The following is a 23114-nucleotide window of genomic DNA, read 5'->3' on the forward strand; positions in this document are numbered from 1 at the left end:
GTACAGCCTGACAAAGCAGATCACAGGAGCTTTGTGCTGAGTACATCCTGCTCCACGCAGATTTAAGGACCGGTAACTATTTAAGCTTCCAGATGTCACAGTGACCATCGAGTCACCTTGGTGTCAGGTCAGCCCCAGCTGGTGCCTCTGTGTGAGCCCAGAGTGCTCAGCTCTGAGAACAAGCACTCCTGGCAGCCATATATTCCAGGGCTGCTAGGAGAAGTCCAGGCTCTGCTGAGCAGATAACAGGAAAATCAATGGCAACCTCTGCTGGCTGGTTCTAGACACAGGTAAAATGTGTCCTCTAAAGAAATTTTAACTGAAGGTTCAAAGGGGTTCAGAAGCAGGGAAGTTTGACTTCTTTGGGAATATAAGCAGTCTTCCTTCACTAAAAAAAAGTCATGCTGCAAGCTGCCAGTGGCTTTATCACCTCAGCCACTCACAATAAATTGCACCATGCTAACATCACTAAGTTGTATTGTTTTATGTATATTTAGAGGAATATATATAAGTGAAATATATTTAAGTGAAAATTAATCAGAAATCAGCTAGTCCTGGTGAAACTATGCAGTTACAGAGGGAATTTTACAAAATATAGCAATAGCAGAATGTTGTTTCAGAGACAGCATGTTAAAAGCTCTATGAGAAAAGTGTTTTTATTTTGAGATTAGGGGCACATTTGGGCCTCTGGCACAGTTTTAAACAAAACCTGCCTCAGGATTTTTTTCCAATTTGTGTTTTAAGAAAAGGAAGTGAGGAAGAGAAAAGTTCTAGTGGAAGAATTGCCTTACTGTCATCAAGGCAGCATCCTACATGGTGCACATGTTCCCATAGCTGGTTACATCCAGCTGCTGGACCTGAGCACTCTTCAAGCCCAACAGAAGGAGCAATTCCTCATCTTCTTTATCAATTACATCAGCTACAAACAGTACAAATCACCACACAAACCAGAAGGCTCACACCATCTGATCCTGCTGAAAACAGAGGGGATGTGGCAGGAGCAGGAGCTTTGTATATGCAAAGCAAGGCAGTGAAAGCAGTGGTGATGTGTGACCCTGAAAGGAAACCAGATAAAGCTTCTCAGACAGAAAAAGTCCATATGGAAGGAGATTTAGAAGCTTCAAGCAAGAAAACAATCTATTAGTCATTCTGTTTGAAAAGGAATAGCAATATTTGTTTGCTAAATCCTTTGTTGTAAGGAAGCAAGACTGATAGAAGCAATCCCTGCAGTGCACAAAGCAGCATCTCAATCACACCACTCATTTCCAGTTTGAAGTCTTCCCTTGCTAAATTATTGGATGGTCAGCTGGATTAAATGGACAACAATAATTTCTGTAAAATCTTTCTGAAAGGCATTGATGAGAGCAAGGAGGTCCAGCTGAGTGTGGGATGAGGAACACAGTAGTTATTTATTTAGATGCAGACCTGAATGACAGTGTTGATATACATACCAGCTCACCAACCTCTATTTTTTCTGCCCAACTCCTTTTTTTTTGTTATTTTACAGTATATTTTTCTCTTTTATATACTTTCTCCTAAGCCTAAAGAATAAAGGTGTTTCTTTCAGTTTGTTTTATTTTTAATCTTAACTACCTCTGGCATTTACTTTTACAGGTATCTTATGGATACCCTGGTTTTGTTTTCAATGCCTCCAGAATAATTCTATTCTATAAAGCTTGCATTTGTAGTGCAGCTTAAAAGTAGCAGAGAACAAAGGAAAATAATTTGTTGCCTAAAAAATCGTGTGTGTATGTGTGCAAGGATAGGGTTTTCTACATCATACTGGTGTTTGAAGTTGCTCTATGAAGTCATATTAGTGCTGTATTTAAGGCAGAAATGTGTTCTGTTTGTTATTTGGAATATAAAGCCTCTTCCCCAGATCCACCCACTCCAGCTGTCTATTTAAAACCTGCCGGAGAGCTCGCGCTCACACAGAACACACGGGGACTGTGACCTCAGTGCAGGCATATGATGAGATAGAACAAGTGTCTAGATATTTATAAATAAACCCATTCTTTCTTCTCAGAAAGCTTAGGCTTCTCAAACCCCTCATACCCTGTGGATACCATCCCAATCCATGTCTTGCTTCAAAGCAGGGGGACAAAGTTCTAAGTCAGAGCCAACACCAAATTTAAGCCAAGTTGTGCTGGGCTCTACATTCAGCTGAGCTGTGAACATCTCCAAGGATGGAGTTTTCACACTGGGCTCCTGTTCCAATGTCTCACTCTCCCTGTGAGTCTCACCATCAGCTCAGAATTTGTCTTGCTGTGGTTTGTCCTCATCCTCCTCAAGACTAAACACCCTTGGGCCAGTGGGAAAAACCCACAAGTGTCAGCTCTGAAGGAAACAGTATATTGTAGAATATAATATGAATATATATATATTCTACATATAGAATATATCTATATTCTGAAGGAATATATATTCTACATATAGAATATATATATTCTGAAGGAACATATATATTCTGAAGGAATACATATATTCTATCTATATAGAATATAATATTCCCTCAGAATATACTGAAGTAAACAGTATATTGTAGAAACTTTTAAACCATTTCTCCACCTGCGAGACTCATTTTTCAGTTTTGCTATCAGAGACAAGTTCCTTTCCTTCTCCCTCCCAACCTATGATCCTAAAGAATGCCATAAATCATTTTACAGTGCTATGCCACATGTACCTGCTGCTGCAACAAAGATCAAGAGACACCAGGGGTACACAGCTGCAGCTCTGAAATGCAGATGCTCTTGTGGAGCTCTCACCTCCTACAGGCTACAGGCAAAATGTCAGCAGAGGCCTTTTCTGCATGAGGGAAAAACTGGATTTGGTGGCAGCAGCAGAGCAGGCTATGTGAGGTGGGGCAGAAGGAAGAGGCTGGTGTAATTTGGAGTCAAGGCTGGGGGCAGCTCAGGAGAATGCAGCCTGATCCTCTGCAGCACTCACAGCCCAGTCCTTTTCCAGCACTGTTTTAATGATGCAAATATTAGCCAGCATCACACAAGTGTTAGCTAATTAGGATGCTGTGATGCAGAACAAGAAGAAATGGGCAAATAATTTTTTTTATGTGGATCAGTAGAGAGAGATGGGCATTCACATTTGCAAGTTTATTGTGCAGTCTTTTCATGCTGTTAAGCAACAATTACATCAAATGCCTCTAAAGTTTGAAACTTTCAAATTATTCCTAATGTTATTCATGTATTTAATAAATATTATGCAAGTTTTTGGAGTAAATTGCTACTATCTCCTTTTAATCATTACTGCCTGTGATCTCATGGATTTTATTTCATAGCATCACAGAATGGTTTGGATTGGAAGGAATTTTAAAGATCATTTTGTTCCAACCCTCTCTACCATGGGCAGGGATGCCATTCAAAGATGCATACAAAGCAAATATTTCCCTGAATTTCTGAATTCTAGCTTCTCTCAAGATGATATTGATGGTCCTAGAACAAATTGAATCCACTTTACAAGCTCAATGCAGATGACAAATACCACCAAAGTCCTGTGCCCTGAATCAATGGAAATAAAACTCTGTGCAATAAACTATCAATCAAGAAGGGAATTTACTTCAGGGAAATGCTGTGCAGCCAACTGAATGGTGATAATTAACATTTTTCAGGAGCCAAAGAGGATTTGCTTTCAACAGCACATAAGCTACAGAAGGATGCTATTTACTGACTGACCATATATGATAAGAAGCACCAGATAAACTTAGGATGTTTACAAAAAGCAAAAATTTAAACATGTGCCCTCTGACAGTTTCATGCATGTGCCACTTACATTAAACCACCTGCTCCTCCACTAGCTGCAGTTTAAAAAAGAAAAAGAAAAATATACTGGCAAAACAACACTAACTTACTACCCTCCACTGCTCCCATCTTTCAAGGGACAATTAAAACATTAAATCACAGGACAAAAGCAATTAAGAGAACTGTAAATGAAAAAATGCTGAAATGTAGATAGTAGTCTGCACAGTGCAGGTAGCATTGCTGTTTCCTGTGGGAATAATTTTTCATATTTCAAAATAATACATAAGAGATTTTAGTACTGCATTCATTCAAACCTTTTAGAGACATATTTTGAGATAGTTGTACTTTTACTAATACTTCTGTCTGTGTGAAGCCAGGAATTACATTCCATAGATATTGGTATTCTAAAAGCATATTTCAAGTGGGCACCAAGAAAGTATATGTTGAAAAGGATTCCAGCCTGCCTGGCAGGAGCATAAGCTCAGTCAGTATTAACAGTAATTCCATTTCAGCAGAGCTAGAATAAGAAATTTTAAAGCTATTAAAAAAAAAAAAATCCCAAACATTGTGATAGCCTGCTTCAATTTTTCACACACTGCAAGCCAAACAGTTTTCTTAAACTACAGCATGACCTTTTAAAAGGCAAGCAATTTTGATTTAATGAGTTCAACTGATGCATAATTTATTACAGCTTTAATATAGGCAGCCAACTTGTAGGGCCCATGCAAAAGCAACTACTAAGAACATAAGGATTGAACCCACATACACCTGTCCTTCAAAATCAAAAGTCTGGATGTTCCACTTCAGTCTAATTCTCTCTTCTTAGTACTCTAAGTATTTTCTCCTAGCAGTTCTTAGTGAACTGCCAGCTCTTATGTGACAAACTCAGTCAGACAGCAAGGACAGATTCAAATCCCCTCCCCATGGATGTGGCTGGGGTTAAACCATCACAGAACATCCTCCCAGAAGATCCAGGCTAACCCAGACAGGCTGGCTGGAAACGAGTGCCTGCTCACACCAAAAATTCATGCTTTACTTGATTACAGAATTGACACATTCCACCCTAAACTGTTCCTTTAATAGACTTCTTTAAAAATAGTTCTTCCTCAAGGACACGAGAGGTGCCTCAGAAAAGCACTGAACAACCAGGATCATTTAGGGGATGAAGGCACAGCTCCAAGTGTTGGTAGGGGCAGAATCAGTTCAGAACTAAAGAGCTGCTATTTGTTTTAGTGCAGGGTCTACTGGGGAGCAGGTGGTACCAACCTCAAATCCCAGTAAATCCAATTCCACTACTTCTTGAGAACAAAAAAGCTAAAAATAAAGTAAATAGTGGATTTTTAAGACTATTTTAAACTAAGTGTTACTCAGGATTACTATTCTACCACATTGTGAAGAAACAGGAAAGAGGAACATGAGAAGGATATGCCACAATAACTATTTATAACCTGAAGGGTGGCACAATTTCTTTTTATGGATTTTTAAGCTCAGCTTCATTTAGACCAAATCTTTCTCCCAGCTGGAAGTGCTGAAGAGGTATCACTTCTGTTCTCCTCCAGCATGGATCTAAACACACTTGCATCAATATCCATATATGAGAAAGGACAAGGAATAGCTTCCTGCTGAGAATGATCTACAGGGAAAATGTTGCCAATAACATTGGAAGTACATTCCTGGGTAACTCACAGACATGGAATCCAGAAATGAGAGGTGTTAGGAAAATGCCACTGAAAGCAAGAATTACTGACTTTCCCCCCCACAGCCCTGAGTTAAAAATTAGCTAATTAAAATTTATAAAGTCATCATACATCTGATAACTTTTTCAAGATTAATGACATCTAAATACATTCAACTTCCAATAACTAGCAAATTTTGTCTTATTAGATAATGAGGACATTTATATTTATAGCCAGAAATTGGCACATGTAAAATGTTATGTGAGCTAAGAAATCATTTATTCTAGAAGAAATACCAAACCTGATATTATCTCCCATCTCTTAAAAAAACTAAAATCAAATATATACTTGAACAGAACTAAGAAGAGGTTAAATATAAAGACAACACTGATATCTACAAATCCTTTTGGAAAGGACACAACCAGGAAATGGGGAAGTCAAATCTACAGATTATTTTCAAGGCCAACTTCTTTCACCAATATTAAATTCACACAAAAACCTCTCCCCTCTGCTCAAGATTATGGCTTGAAGCTGGAAATCAGTATCTTTGTTCTTATATTTTAAAGATATATCACATCAAAATGCCCCAAACACAGAATATTCACATGCTGAACAAAATACTCCCTCTAACTCAGTGACTTTATGGACATTCTGTATATTGAAAAAAAATATTAGAAATGATCCTCTTAACAGTTAAGGTTTTCAAATAACACTAACTAAAAGAAATAAGAATGAGGAAAAGCAATTTTTTTACAAAGAAAGGTTTTAAACAAGTAAAAATTATTTGAAGAAAATGATTTGCATTCATTTTTCTGCCTAAGTTATGAAAATACTCAGTAGTCAGAAAAAATGCCATAGAAATGGAATAAGGCTAGATTAAAAAAAGCCTTATTTTTCAGCTAATGTTCTAACCCAAGTGCTCACAGGGGATGAGCTTTGGCACATTTCATTTCCCCCCAAGAAGGTGCTTTATAAAACAAAGCAAAAAAAAGTAAGGGAAAATGATTACATTCAAAAAGCTATATTTTATTGTTATGGCAACTGATGTGCTAAAAATAAAGAAATAAAGTTGTTATGGCAACTAGAATTTTAAAGGCAGTCAAAAGTAGAATAATCAAACATTCTGCTGGCTTAAAATGTATCATCTATGACTCAATTTACAGGAAGAGCTTCAGAGACAAACAGAGGTTGGGTTTTTTGGGGGGGATTCTGCTTTAGAGATCCCAATTAGTACAATTCCAGAGAACTCTAAGGAATGCAAGGGAGCATCTCAAGGTGAGTAGAAAATTGCACATTGCAAGTTCTCAGAGTCAGGAGGAAGAAACAAATACATCAGTTCTCTGATGTGCAGTGACCTTTCCTAGCTCCACAAAATGTACCAGGGTGCCCAGAGAAGCTGTGGCTGCCCCTGGATCCCTGCAAGTGTCCCAGGCCAGGCTGGACAGGGCTTGGAGCAACCTGGGCTGGTGGAAGCTCTCCCTGGCCACCACAGCAGGGAGTGCACGGAAAATGAGATTTCAAGTCCCTTTCAACCCAAACCATTCCAGGACTCCATGATGAAGGTTACTCAATGATTTTAAATTAAGTACTGGAAAGTTAGGAAATACCAAAATTAATCTGTCTGAAGCAGCAGAGTTCTGTCTCTGTATGTATGGAATTATAAAGGTACCTATGACTACAAGATGATCATATCTTTAAATTTCAGATATGTCCCTGATGACCATTTCAGGGCTCCTAATTATACAAGCACTTTCAATCTCGGAGAACTCTTCTCCTATCCATTATTTCTCAGACTGTCAAAACTGCTATTTCTATTTAAAATTAACAGTACTGTGTGCACCGTGAAATATTTCAAAAGCCATACTGAGACAAGCCTTAATTAATAATAAGCAAAGTATTTAACAGATACTTCAGGAAATTATGACTAGAAACAGTAACTTGTACTGGAAATATTTGCACTTAAACCATGTACATAGCACATGCTAGGATCCCAGTGTAAGCTGGTATTTTAACACAGCATGTGCCTTTTATTTTGGCATCACTGCACTGAAAATTAAGGTTGCTACTAGCAGTACTCATATCTCTTTTCTGACCCACATGAAAAGTCTCTCCCCACAATCCACAAGAGCTTCCAGCAAGCAGAACTAGCATGGCCAAAAATACAGCTCAAAGTCAGGCTCTTTGCTTACACTAAATGGAGAAGAATCAGATTAATTCCTTATTGCAGCAAAAAAATCAGATGTACACTGGAAATTCAGATAATACACAGGGCTGTGCAACAAGATTAACACTGAAAATTCATGTGGATTTCTGCAGTTTTGCTTCCCCAGCCCCAGTATTAATTCTTGAGGCTGGACACACAGTTAACTCATCTCCCCTCTCAAGCATCATGGGAAGCTACCATTTCTAGAAATGTAAAATATGTTGGTAAATATCTTACCTAATCTATGACCAAGTTAACAGCTTCTGCAAAGGAAACTCCATGTACAATATTCACTCTACATACATTTTCAGGAGTCAGGATAAATCCTAGACGTGGGAATATCAAGAGTTTAAATCCAAGTTTCAGAAGTGTGTCTCTGCTTGGGCTAAAGCAGCCTGGCTGCCTGTTTCCAAGGCTTGTTCCTGACTCAACCAGACACTGCAGACAGTCCTGAAAAGCCAACCAGCTACTGCTGCTCTGAGCTTTCTATGAAATTAAATTCCTCATTGTGTAATAGCCTAAACTCAATCAAGTGCATGGCTGCCTGAAATACATGGTTTTGAGTTCAAAATAAATGAGCAGACATCCAAATATTACTCCTTGACTGCCAGCTGTGTAAATCCACTGCTGGCATCCAGCATCAGTATTCTTGTTGTATCGGGGCAGCCATTCTGCTTTGAACACACACACATGCATGCATAAATGCACCACCAAAGAATACTCAGTCTAGCATTTTTGGGTGTATTTTATCCTTAATGTGTGTTTACATATTTTCAAGTGTCCATTGAAGAAGAATTAGAGAGTCTTTGCAGAAAGGGAAAGGAAATCCTATACAAGTGACAACAAAGCCTAAAAGAATTTTCTGGAATTACATTTACAAACTCATGAAAGAAAGGGGGCATGGATTCAAAAGGTAGCTCCAATTCTTCTGCCACACAGGGACCAAAAAGTGTAATTAGACTGCAATGTTACTGTAATGAACCTGCCTAAGGCTGCCTCACCCATCCATCCTGCCCAGCCCCAGTGCTTGCTCCCATCTCACCTTGACACCACACCTGAACAGTGATCCTCTCTGAGAGCAATGGGGGGAAGGAAATTTTCCAAATAAAACCCCACAATTACTGTGACTAGCCCTGCAAATGCTAGGTAAGGGTATAAAGAAGAGATGGAACATGCAGTAAAAGATACCTCTTTTGGCAAGCAGGCTGGCTGAAACTGCAATCCCCATTAATGACTATTTAGTTTTAATGCAGGCTGCATCTTGAGTCAAAAAAAAAAGGTTGTATTTTGAAACTGGATTACTTTGAAGACAAACCACCCATCTGAAGACAAACCACCCATCTGAAGACAAACCACCCATCTGAAGACAAACCACCCATCTGAAGACAAACCACCCATCTGAAGACAAACCACCCATCTGAAGACAGCTTTGTCATATGCAGGATATGACTAAAATATGTGCTGCTCCATATCATCAGCATTTGGTTGTCGGTTTAAAAAGCAACTGATGAAAACCCTCAGCAAGAAAAAAAAATTCCTAGCTGCCAAAATATTTGTCTGTGTCCACAAAAACCTACATAAAAGATTGTTTGCAGTCTGCTATTGCATATACTCTTTCTAACAATCTCCTTCTGGTTAGTTTACCTCAGCAGCTGTAAATTTGTTTCCTGACAGGAGATATGACTCTTCTTTGTAAAACCACACTCATCACTGCAAAGGGGAAAAAATTCCTTAATGGATACAGACTGTAAAGAAGATCTACAGGTTTCTAATCTCTTTTGAAGTGATTACTGTAAAATCTACCTTAATACCAGCTCAGGCCCTTGGAAGAATATCCTACAGAACATACAAATAACCCTGTCATTGGGGGTTTTATCATGAAGAAGTCATACATAAAGGTTCAGATTTCACTCCTATATCAAATTCCAGTTTGGATTTAGGAGATGTGTTCATCACTTCTGTACACTTCAATATTCTACACATGCAGCTCAAACCTTGCTGGGTTTGTTACTATTCCCATTGTTCTGAACTGCTGTTCACAGCTATGGTAAAACAAGCTTTATTGAAGTGCTGACCACCAGGACTGGTGTTAAAGGCATTTTAAGAGACTTTAAACACCAAATGTTTGGATTCTTGTGTTCCTCTCTAAGCATCAAATATTAACATACTGAAATCAGCAACTAATAGTCAGGAAGAGGTGGTTTGCTTTCTCCAATAAAGGTATTTAAGATTTCTAAAGCTCCAGCTCTGGAGCACTGCAGCCTCCTGAATGCCAGTTATGCAATCTTTATTTGAAAACAGAGGCTGGTTAGGAAGAAGTGGTTTGGAGAGGAAAGAGGAATACCAAGAGCAAGCTGATTGCCTCAAACACAATTATCCCTCAGCAAACCCAGCTCTGGCAGTGGACACAGACATTACCTTTTCCTTCAGGTAAGCAGTGCCCCGTGCTAACAGGGAAGATCAAACCCACAGAATTCCATAAAGACAACACACCCTGCAGGGAACCTCTAAAACAATCCAGATTTACTCAGGGATGTAGAAAACCATGGTTTAAAATGTCTCTAGTCCAGCTGCTCTTTCAGCATTAGCATCATTACTGCTCCAGGGAACCAACACTGACTAACAAACCAACGTTCAAATTCAGCTGGGATATCTATTTATGTTTTATCCAGGAAGGAATAGCAGGGATTTTCAAACCAGCACTGAGGTGCCAAGTCCTAGCAGCTCTTAGCACACTCTGAGGGAACAGCGAGGCAATGACACATCCCAATTCCATCCTACTTAAAAACCACTTGTTATCTGCATCAATATTCATATATCCTAAGCTTATGACACTAGCTGGTGCAATATCAATTCTTCCAGTAACCATCATTTAAACCTATTCAGGCCACAATACTGATACTCCCTTGGTTTTATCCCTGTTTGAAATGATGGGCAACTCTGCTCCCCTGGTTTGCAGAAAATGGATCATAAACTCACACAGAAAAACAGAACAGGCTCCAAGAGGGCACATGCAAATCTCATTTCTACTCCACTCTGCAGAATAAATGTGTCAATTGATGTGACTTTTAGGGCAGAGAGGTCATATATCACCTGAAGAGCCAGGAATTGTATTGTGGGTGTTATTTTAGTGTTCTTATATGTGGTTATGTATGGAAAAGAAACTGCAGAAAAATTCTTAATGCAGTAGAATATTTTATAATTTTGTGCAGGCCATGAAAATACTACTGTAATATTTTCCACCTCAAGTATCATAAAGAAACATTAAAATTTAGATTACATAAAAATAAAAATGACTAATTGATGCTCCTCCTTTATTTCCTGAAGGGACTTGTCACTAAACTGATTAATTCCTTTGAAGATGAAGACTTAGCATAAGATTTTCCCTTTTGTGCACACAAAATTGAAAGAATTTTTCCAGATGAGTGCTAAATGAATCAAAACTTAGCAAATTAAATTCACCTTAGGGACATTTTATTCCTGAGTTGGTAAGAGAAACATTAACATTTGCTGTGGAACTAGGTACCCTGGTACATTTATCATGAACTAAACCTTTTATCTGAAGTCTGAATTTAAATGAAGCTATTTAAAGAATTAAAATTGTATCAACTTCTACTCTTCAGAGACAATAATTTTTCACTGATTTCTAGTAAGTATTTTCAGTTCCTATATACTTTATTGTCCCACAGTGTTGCAGCACCACTAAAATAATTCAAAGTAGGTGACTGTAACTGTCAGCACCAACAGATCAGCTTACACCAAAAACGAAGCTTCCTATCACTCCAACCAGCAGGAGCTGATTTGTCTCTACAAACCATATTACATTATAAAAATATCAAGGCTCTACTTGCCATGAAATGAATTATCTCAGTTTAAGAGAAGAGTTGAGTAACAGTCATCCTTATCCTTATCCTTTAAGAAAAGGTGGGGAGAAGTAAAACCTAAGAAACTGCCTATATATACAGAATTTCAAAGAAACAGGAAACTCAGAAAAAGCAATCAGTTCCTCCAGAATTATTTTGCCTAATGCCCAAGTGCCTCATATTCAAAAAGCAAAGTAACAGGTATTAGCTTTTTCTCTTTTCAATCAACTGAAAAAAAAAATCACATGTTGATTATAATGATCATTGATTCTTATGTAATAGGATCTTTTACAATTGTTTAGTATACTGCTATGCCATCCTTGATATCTATTTCCTTTAAAAGTCAAGGGAGACAACTCCTAATTAGTAAGGAGACAAAATAAATAGGCAAAAAAAAAAAAAAAAATCTATTCCTTGCTACCGAGGCCTAAACTCCCCCATTTTCAATCAGGACAAACAGATGCAGCATTCTGAACACAAATATTTCCTACAAAAATACTCTAATGTTTCAGTCCATTAACCAGCCTGCTGTGGCAGCTGGTGAACAGTCATCTTTTTAATTAGACACCCTTACTGATTAATTAGTCTCAGAACACTGAGCAGTGCAACCCTGCACGATGCCACTGGGACAAAAAAAATATTCCTCTTCCCCTCCTTAGTGCTAACTTCACATCCTTTGGTATTGCTGCAAATAACAAGCTTGATTCATTTTCTACTCACACTAAAACAGCCTTCCTGTGTAAGGAATTCTCTCAATTCCCAGCTAAACTGTTTCACACAAATTGTATTTGCTTCACACAAATAAAATAAATTAAAAAACTAAATGAACAAAACCAAACAAACCTGACATCAAGGCACCAGTTTCAAAGTCAACTGCATTTAATCTTCTTTGCAGAGAAACAGTGATTCACTTGTGATCTCCACAGTTTTCCTTTTCCTAACTATGAAAACTGGCAATAAAAATTCAAAAGCCAAGTAAATATTAAGTGTGAAACAAAGAAGCAAATACCTTTTGTTGTTTGAACAGTTTGGATAAATTCAAAATTTAAAATATAAATACATTTCTACATTAGGTTTACATGAAAGTTGATCTTCAGTCCTTGAAACTCAGTCTGAAGAGAGATGCTCCAAGAAACAGATAATCAGAGTTAATTCAAGACATGGAAGATTGTGTTTAAGCATGTGAAACTTCAACAACAGTTTTTGCTATTTTCATCTATCCTATTTCTAACTTTTAATTTTGGACAAGACACAATTCCAGAAACCTGCAAGTTTAACTTTTGGGTTTTCTTTTGCTTTAAAAAAAAGAGGATTTGTCTTGTAGGAATAAGAAATAACAATGCTGGTCCAAACTGAACAGATAAACTACATATATTAGCTCTAAATTGATTCATTTCATCCAGCCCCAAATCCAATCCATTTGCTCCACCTTCTGCAGCAATGGAAAATACTTTGCTATAATTGCTCACCATTGCATGAGAATTATACTGCTGGAGTAGTGACACCCTTGATTAGTGCCATTTTCAAATTATTAAATTACTGAGATTTGTTATTTTCATGCCTCTCAGAGCTTGGAAGAATTCTTAGGATTTTCACTCTCATGTGGAGTGACATGAAATGTTATTGGTCCAGAGACAAAAACCCAAAAATAGAGTCAGCAGAAAAAGCTGGGTTTTGGCCAAGTCTTCTGAAGCCTGACCCTTTAATTAGTTATTATCTCTAACTGTCCTGGGCACATGCTCATATTGCCAAAGGAAATTATGACAATAAACAAATAATCCTATTTTTGGTTCTCTTACAAGTCATTTGGAAGGACAGCCATTCCACCTTTCTTTAAGAACTTCAACTCAATGTCATCATCAGTTCAAAACCAGGCATTCTCATTCCTACACAAACTTACATTGTTTTGAGTAATACACTACTACCAACATCTGCTTTATCTGAGGCTTATTTTTCTGATCTTACTTAAAAACTGATAATAATAAATTTAAAAGAAGTTTTGCTTCCTTAAACCACAGCAGCTGCTGCATTTAAAATAAGTCTATATAGGCTGTTAGATGAACATACAGTTCATTTCTTAAGGGAATTCCTGTTGCAAACTGGAAGTCTTTTATGAATAAATCATACAGTTTAGAACCAGAAATGCTACCTTAAAACAGTCCACCCAAAGGTTTTCAAACTACAGAAGATGAGTGACAGCCTCCTGTTCCTGTTCTCATTTTACTTACACTACTACACTCAGCCCTGACAGGAAACAAGTCTCACCCTCAGCAGTGAGAATTGCTCCAAGAATGAAACCATCTCAAACAGAGAAGCAAAACTCTGATAATAAGCAGTGTAAGAGACAATAAAAAAAATCCATCCCCACGCAGATGCAACAAGTATTTCAGGCTAAGTTGCCGCATCACTGCTGTGAAATACAAAGCTGTGTTTGGTGTCAGGTACACACAGGCAATGTGTGTATTTGTGATTGTGATATGTGTGGAGACTGACCATGGGACAGTTATAAAGATGAATTCTAATAATAACTGAGGAAAGTAAAGCATGGAAGTAGGCCTTTGAACCTATCTTTTGTTTGCAATTAACCTTAGTTGATTTAGGAGCATTAGAATTAAAGCATTAAGGATGTTGCTCTTTGCTTGTAGTTAATCCTTAAAGAGTTTTGCAATAATAACCTTTTGAAGCATAATTTTAGAATATTGCTTGTATCCTTGAAACTATAGCTTTGGAATATATATAAAGGAAACTTGCTTATCTCACACCTTAATAAAGCAGAGAAAAACAGCTTGAGAAAGGAAGATGAACTCAACTCAAGGATTTATAGTTTCGGCCAAGGGAAGCTGGACATCACTGTTGTTAGATTTATAGTCCTTGTAATTAAAAGGTGGACCCACATCTGGGGAGCTGGACCTCACCAGATGGGATTCGTCTTTCTTCTTTCGGAAACCAGACCAGCACCATCTGGGGATACTCCTTTAGGGATACATCCTGAGAAAAACTAAATCACAGTAGTGTATAGAATTGGGACATAAAAATTGGGAATAGAAACTGCTGATGAGTAAAACTTGGAATAGAAATTGCTGAGAAAGTTTATGAGTACCCCTATAAATACCTGTAACCCTCGAGTATCGGTGTGCAGTTGGAGGGAAAACTTCCCCACTGTACCCAGCTCTGTATTGCTCATACTTTACCATATTAATTAATAAATTGATTGCTGCTTGAATATTGGCCTAGTCAAGCTTCTTATTTATAACACTGCCATCATGTGACAGCAAATTTCTCCTCATGCACACAGTGACAGTGCCTGACACCTGCTCTGACAAGAACACAGTGGGGCAAGGGGAGCACCATCCTTGATTCCTGCAGCAGACAATCACCACTCACTCCAGTCATTAACAGGCTACACTGGGGCTTGGCAGCCACCAGTTTATCAGAGCTCTGAATACACTCATCATGGAAAAATTCATTCCAGTCTCTGGAGAGGAACCAGTGAAGATGAAATAATGCCAAGAATGCAGGAGAAAACACTCTGTCAATGAATTGACCTCAGCTCGTGCACATTTTTCTATATTCTTTAACAAACAGATCAGACATGCTTTTACAAAAGCTCTTTAAGTACAATATTACCTCTCCATTATCACAAGCAGATTTTTCTCCCTCTGATTTTATTTTCCTTACAATAATTACATAAATAAAAATACATGTTTATCCCTACTGATGTATATTTGACTTCCCCCTTCCTGTCAGGTGCCACGTGCAGCACTGTGAAGAGCCCGTGGCAAGGGAAGTAAGGCAGATTTTGATTATCATACAGAACACATTTACATATATGTCAGAAATGAAACAGCTGCCAAATCACAACTCCCACTCTCTAAAATTGTATGCAAGGCCTATTATTGTGCTCCAGTCAAAATTCCTGAGCAGCTCATGGTAATCATCAAGCTGGAACTCAGCAGGAGACCTAAGAGAGTGCTTGTCAGTACTTGTGAGAACGCAAGGATTTCTTTCTCCCTTCCCTCCTGGAACTCCAAACTCACCTAGAGACTGAAAATGAATGCTCTGATCTAGGGAAGAGGGAACACAGCTCACCAGATCATTCCTGACAGACTTCTGGACTAGAGGACATGGAGGCCTTTTGGAGAAAATAAGTGCAGCATTGACTTTTCTAAATGAAACATTTTATTTTGCTTTCAGTGCTGAATTGAGATTCTAAAACAAGCCCCAAATTACCCTCTCCTACAGAACACACTGAACCAAGCACTCCTGTAGCTGAGAAACCCTGCAGCAGGTTCCAGAACTTTGCATACAGATGGATAAATACAGGATAAAAGCACAGGCAGATTTCTTAGGTGATGGGACTGATAGCTGGCCAATCTAACACAGCACTGCTGCACAAGACTGGAACAGAACAGCTAATGTGTCTATACCATGGTCTCTCAACTAAATTTAAATGCTGAGAGTCTGCTGTCACTCAGAGTATCACAAGGCACACATTTTTGGCCTGCCAACAACACAACTCTCACCAGTGAGCACAGTTTCACCAGAAGTTCACCAGTAACACTGTAGTAAAATCAGAGTTTTTACCAGATTTCGCTCTGTCACCAATAGAGGCAACCATAAATCAGGTTTTCAGTATTCATAATTCCAAGTATTGAGTTCATCTTTCAAGCTGTGACAGATTCATGGCAGAGATTTTTCTACTGGTCTCCAGTGCCCTGTTTCTCACAATTATCAATTTAACCCAGGGGTGCAGGTCAGGCTGGACGAGCAGGGAAGGGCTGGGAGAGCAGGCTCAGAGGAAGGATCTGATACCATGGGACAGAACCTCAGGGACTGCTCCAGGGACTGGCAGCAATGGGGAGCTCTTTGAGGAGAGAGAGGTTCTGGGGGATTGTGGGGTGTCAGTAGGCAATGGTGCAAGTACACAGATGTTTGTACCACCTCCTTCTTCTGGTATTGAGCCCACTTCACTGCCAGGACTTCAAGTGCAGAGCATCACCAGCTCTCCCCACTCCCCTGGGATTGGCTCAGGAACACATATGTTCAAGGAATATATTGCTGAAATAATCAAGGCACCCACAAATACATCCAGCTTCCAGAAGAGAAACATCAAGCAGAATGACCAAAACACAAGGAGACAATGAATATGTACAAACATATACATAAACTGAAAGAGTCAAGATGAAAACGATGGATCTGATAGGAAGATTAAATAATTGTGGAAAAAATAAAGTTTGTGTTGTTGGTATATTGGCATAACAAAAATGCAGATAAAAGAAATCAGTTCTGCTTTCTCATACAGGAGAAGAAAGTGAACAGTCATTAATACCCATATAACTCTGAAGCTTAACATTATTAAATTATTATTAGGTTATTACTGAAATACATACAACCAAGATTTTAGTAGTATATACTACTAAAATACATATTCTACTACTATCTCTGCTTAATTCACATTACTGACACACCAAAATGAAACTGAAAAGTTCTGTTCACAGACATAAATATCAGACAATAATTCATTAAAAAAAAATCAGCTGACACTTTTTCTGGAGCATCCCATATTAACTCTTCCCAAAGATGGGCCCTACCTTTGGTATGGCACAGGCTCTCTCCTGTTCATTCCTTTCAAGAGTCTTTCACTGCCAAATGATGTGATTGCCAGCAGTTTAGACAGACAAACTACAGAAGAAGTTTTGTCACTTCAGAAGGAAAATCATTCACTTTAGAAAAAAACCCTGTTTGCATAAATGCTTCCGTTCAGCAGAGGATTTCAATTTTTCATCAGTAACAGTGCAGTATTTCGTATTAAATACTGTATGAAATATCATCTTCCAAAATACACATCACTGCAATACCTCTGTAGTGAAAAGGCCAAGTGTTACAAGGTATTTTTAAGGCACAAGGCCTCAGCATCAAGATAAACATTGCATTTTAGAAGTTTTCCACTCCCTCCTCCACCCTGAAACAAACGTCTCTCCCACTTTTGGAAAGCAGGAACAAATAATGGAGGTGGCTTTGATGCACCATACAGATGACAGATGTCCTGTGAATGGTTTCTAAGGAAAATATAACACAGCTACAACATCAAAATGAAAAATTTACACTAGCAAAACATTCTTCCTTCTTGGTAAAGAAAAAAGTAGCCACACCAGGACAGCTCTCACGCTGGGGATGCTTCTAAACTTCACAAGCATAATTAATTATGTCAAATTAAGAGGACAAGTAGCAAAACAATATGAAAACATTAGGAAAGGAAACTCTGAGTAACAGCATCTACCCCAGAATTTCTGTGTGGACAGGTAATTCATAAGGCAGGTAAGAAAGCCAGCACTTGCTCTGAGCAGCAGAGGAAATGATCTCCATCCATTTCTGCCATTAAAGGGTATCTGAGACTGCTGCACTTCCCAGAGCTGTGACAGCCCTGCAGGGGCAGAGCCTCAGAACCCAAACACTGAGATTATCTCTGACACTGCACAGAGCTCCTCCCTTGTGCCATCACACACCAAACAGCTCCACAGACTTCTTAGAAAGCTCATTGACTGCACTGATGGGGTTGATTCCTAAAAGGATTCTCCTCTCTGCTCATCCATACAGCAGGGAGACTGGTTTCCAGCTAGGTCCAAATGTTTTTAACATTCTTTTTAAAAATAAACAACAGAAGGAAGAAATACTCAATTTCGTGCCATTTTGTTTGAGGTTTTTTAAGAATTGAAACCCTTAAAATGAAGACATACTTAAACAAGCTTTTGAAAAAACAAAGTGATGGATGTGAGTTTATTAAAAAACCCACAAGCAAACACCTGAACAAGGTGATGTTCTTATCATCATCACAGCAAGCGAACAGAAAGCTAAATGTCAAGCATTACTACAGATATAGTTCAGCAATTTCTACTGCTAATGCCATGCAGCAGTACCCATGGCAGGAGGTAAAGTCACATAATCATAATTTCAGTTGTTTAAAACAAGTCAAACTGCTTCATTCTTCTGCTGCCCTGCCACTGACTAAAACTGCTGCCCAGCAGAACTCATTTCAATCAAAGAAAAGAAGAGTGAGTAAAAGAAGGCAAGAACAAACAATAAATCCCATACCATTGTGATGAGCAACCTGTATTTGTCCAGCATTGCCTGGTTGTCATGGCATCCTGCCAGCAGCTGCCAGATCTCTGCCCTCAGTGCTTCTGGAACACCACTCTTCACCAGAGTGGACAGCCCATTTGGTCTCACAACAAGGTTATTGTGCCTGAAACAAAGATGATCATTTTCCTGTTATACTTCAACTACAGGGGTCAAAAGAAAGATTAAAAACATTAAAAATCTTTAAAGTTATTCACTAAAGCAGAGTCAGCAATAAGCAACACAAACTTTTCTTCCACTGGTTAGTGTTTGTCAGATGGAAAGCAAAAACTCTGCAAGGATTTACAGTAAGAACCAGTGGCAAAATGTAGTGATATCCAAATTCTCTAGGTGGGGAGAGATTAAGGAAAATTAACAATAAACACTTGCAGAAATTAAACTAAACTGGCTAATAAAGAACAATTTGAATTGAAAGGGAAAAATATGCCATCTGTGCAGACAATTCAATTTAAATATTTGTTCAATATATAAATTTAGCTCAGGTTCAGAAAAATAAATTTAAAATAACTTAAGCTGTACAGAAAAACAAATTTTGGAAAACAAAAGACAATTTAATAGTAGTGTTATGAAGACTGAAGTTCTAGTTCCACACTTCATGCCAAGAGTCTGTTCCAAGTGCCACAAACCAGGAACACTTGTACACACATTTGTACAATCCTACTATTTCAAATAAATCTGCCTGTTGGTCTGAGCTGGTGCTTTACTATCTGGTTGTACACACACAGCAAGAAATTCAGGAATACAAAAGTCACTCCATGTGCACAATATTACAGAGCTTTCAGTCATGGATGTTGCAAAGCTCTTTTGGAGATACAGTATTTGCTGATCTAGATATAAACCCTCTTAGACCCATGACAATTTTCAGACTGATTTTTGGCTCTCTCTGCTGTAGGAAGTGCTGTGCTCTCCAAGTGCTTTGACCACTGTGGTGTTTCCCAGCTGTCCTGGAAGCAGAGTAGTGAGAGTAGCTGTTTAACCAAATGCCAGCAAGCCATGATTAATTAATCATCTGCAATTTGAGCCTGGATTTGCAGTGAATGTTTAGAGTACTCATTCTATGAAATAGGTCATTAGGACATGAACAAGTTATCACTGCTTTTTAAATTTAAAAGATACTCTAACCTGTTTCATTTTCCTATGCTTTGGGGATGATATCCCTATTTTTCCAAATGGCCCGAGAACTAAAAAAAGTATGTGATTATATAACACCCTTATTCTTTAAGAAAACAATAATTATTTTTATTTTTAAATGCACAGTGCAGTACAAGTAATTTCATCCTTATCTTCATCCCTCAGGTACCCAAATAAAAACTAGGTCCTTCTATCTTTTTCAGTCCATTTTGTAGTCAGTCACATTACCTTAACAGTCTTGTGATGAGAAAGAGCTAGAAAGAAAACCAATATTTACAGAAACATTAAAAGCACTAAACACTTAAAGGACTTGCACTGGTTTAGAGGTGGCCACAGAGATGCTCCAAGGGCTGGAACCTCTCTGCTATGGACACAGCTTGGGATAGCTTGGGGTGTTCAGCCTGGAGAAGGAAAGGGCTGCAGGGAGACCTTATCATGGCCTTTCAGTACCTTAAAGGAGCTTATGAAAAGGAGGGAAAGAACCTTTGTAGGCACAGACAGTGACAGGAGAAGGGGGAATGGTTTCAAACTGACAGAGAGGCTGCGTTACACAGGTATTGGGGAGAAATTCTCCTGTGTGAGTGTGGTGAGGCCCTGGCACAGGGTGCCCAGAGCAGCTGTGGCTGCCCCTGGATCCCTGCAAGTGTCCAAGCTCAGGCTGGATGGGGCTGGGAGCAACCTGGGACAGTGGAAGGTGTCCCTGCCCATGACATGGGGTTGGAATGAGATAAACCTTGAGGCCCTTTCCAACCCAAGCTATTCAGGGATTCTATGACCAGATACTCTGAGCAGTTACAGAATTATGACATGCATGTTGAGGAATAGATATATAGTAAATACAACAGAAAGTTGAATCCCATCTAGTTGTGGATTAGTTTGGTTATTATATGGATCTGGTCATATGTGTTATGTGAGAAACACAGAAGGGCTCCCCTGAGGGCTGATCAAATGAACAGCTAAAAAGGGACATTCCCATAAAAACATAACAGGGAAATTCTCAGCCAAACCAAGGAAACGATACAAGGCAACAACTAACACCATGCTGTAACATCATCCTGAATATAATCCCAACTGAGAATTAAACAACCAGACTTTACTGGCCCTGTCCTAGATTTGCATTTTATGGCAGAGGTAATACTTTAGCAATATGAGTCCATGCTGAACAGCATTACCAACTTCCACAGCCAACTTTTCAAGTACTGGATGGCTCTTTGGGAATCAGCTTGTTCATCCATAATCCTTGCTCAGAACAACAGAAGTGAGCATAAAATAAAAGCTTTTCTTACTCCAACCTTACTCTTTCATCACGTGGGAGAGTCACCATTCATGGATGCTGACATCTTTAATTTGTTACAAAATGTTGCAATTCTCCAGCACAAATCATAAATACAATTTTAAAATAACAGAGAGCAAGGACACAGAGCAGCAACAATGCACAGAATATGCTCCAACTTGACAAACATGTTTCTGATCAAAGACTGTCATTGATCATTGCTACTGCTTTGTTTTAAGAAATAGTTGAGCAGTCAGCTAAAGCAGCTTAGCTGGCAAGAGCAACTTTAATGCTGAGGATGCAGTAAATAGTAAAATAAACAGATATAGCATCACTTTTCCATTGTTTGTTCTATCTTTTTGGTACATTATCTTTTTCTTATTTCTGTTTATATCCTTGAAGGAAAGTCCTGGAGCAGTGTTTCTGCTGAGTCCAATAGGTTACAGTGGCATTTTAATGAAATGACAAAAAGCAATTAAAATGCAAGAAATTTTTCATCTAAGAGACAAATCAGCACACCAGTTCCTCAAGTGGAAATGTAATTTTTGTTTATTTACATTTTTACAAGTGCAAGATCTTCTACTAACATATGGTGCAGTTTTCAACAACACTACAAGATTTTATTTTGATATATTTTTAGTTTTCAAATCCTTACCAATTCTCACCTGTTACTCTAAGTTTTGTTCTTAGAAGGTAATATGACACTATTCAAGAACTCAAGCAGTTTAGAAATTTGGATTTCTCTCCACAGGTAATACTGCTTGAGACACTCCTGAAGAAATGTTTACTAGTCTTCAAACAGGCTGGGATCTCCCATTTCTCAACCCATTTTAAACTAATTTTAAGCTGCTTCAACTATTAAGCAATTCTCTTGATTTATGTGTAAGTTATGTTAGGATTCCAAATTAGTTTATTCCAAAAGTCTTGAATGTTTTTTCCTGTTGATTAGTATACTTGAGTAACCAGTCGAAACAGTTGGATACATGAAACTTAAGACCATGAGCTGTGGGTGTCTTTTTACTTCAGCATGCTCATCCACAGAGTCCAGGTATTTATCAAGGACACAGGTTAGAAACAGAAGAATCAACTGACAAATTAATTAAAAAAAAAAGTTAAATTGAAAATTGGCACCTTCCGATCTTGGATTAAGGGCAGAAACTTGGGTGACAGAATAGGTAAAAACAACAGAAGGAGAGGGTTTGGTTAAGCTCAGTAAAACCTCCTGATTCCTCATGCAGAAACCTTTGTGTGAGACCCCCATACAGATGAGGTCAGCAGTAAGAGGCTGTTTCTCCAAAGCTACAGAGTAGCCAAGTCAAGGAAGGAATTACCCAAATAAATCCTTAAAATGCTGTTCACCTCTCTTTCTGGCGTTAGGAAATGCAAACAGCCAGTTCCAGATTAAGGGCCTCTGATTATTTTTGTCTCCAGCAGCAGGAGCTATTGCTTACACAGGGAAAAGCAAGTAAGTGGTTCTGGCACTTGCTCAGGTCTCTCTGAGGCAGCAAACAGACTTTTCTCTCTCTTGGCACTCCATGCACTGCTACTGAAGCACTTAATTAAACAACAGAAATAACACTGTTGAGAACATAGTCTGGGCTTACAAATACTCTTCATTTTATACACCAACAGAAAGTGTTTCAGTGAGGATTCACAGTGTTTCTAGATTCCTTTTCAAGTGCTTACATATATATATATATGTAAGCACATTTACAAAAATAGAAAAAAGAAGTGTTTCTAAACAAATTAAATGTACACCAGCTGGCATGCAGGGCTTAGATGGGACACATGGGAGTTGCTGTGTCTGTCCCATCCTGGCACTGAGTTTCCTCAGGATTTAACAGCCAGCCCCAAATGACCACAAGGTTCTGCCTGTGAAGACCCATACCTGCTGTGTGAGCACATACAAATACACTCTCAAACACCAAACAAAACAGACTTTTGCACATAGTACAGGAAAGATTTGTCAAAAAAACCCCAAGTTATCTATACCAGTCCCTTTTAAATGAAGATTAAAAACTACACTTCAACGCATCTTGCATTTTAGTTTTTAAACTGTGTAAGCTGAAGAATGTCAAA

At 38.5% G+C, this 23114-nt stretch overlaps 1 protein-coding gene across 7 annotated transcripts in view; it reads right to left on the minus strand.

The window, feature by feature from the left end:
- The window catches only part of RABGAP1L (RAB GTPase activating protein 1 like), a 233879-nt gene that overhangs the window by 161282 nt on the left and 49483 nt on the right, over window positions 1-23114 (minus strand). For all 7 annotated transcript variants that reach the window (XM_071435913.1, XM_071435920.1, XM_071435918.1 and 4 more), the window contains one exon: window positions 18587-18737. In XM_071435913.1, the coding sequence (XP_071292014.1) occupies window positions 18587-18737 (151 nt within the window). The remainder of the gene's footprint in view (window positions 1-18586; window positions 18738-23114) is intronic.

Source organism: Agelaius tricolor, unplaced genomic scaffold (genome assembly GCF_023055355.1).
Source record: "Agelaius tricolor isolate 1412-34295 unplaced genomic scaffold, bAgeTri1.0.p SCAF_11, whole genome shotgun sequence".
Taxonomy (NCBI): Eukaryota; Metazoa; Chordata; class Aves; order Passeriformes; family Icteridae; genus Agelaius; species Agelaius tricolor.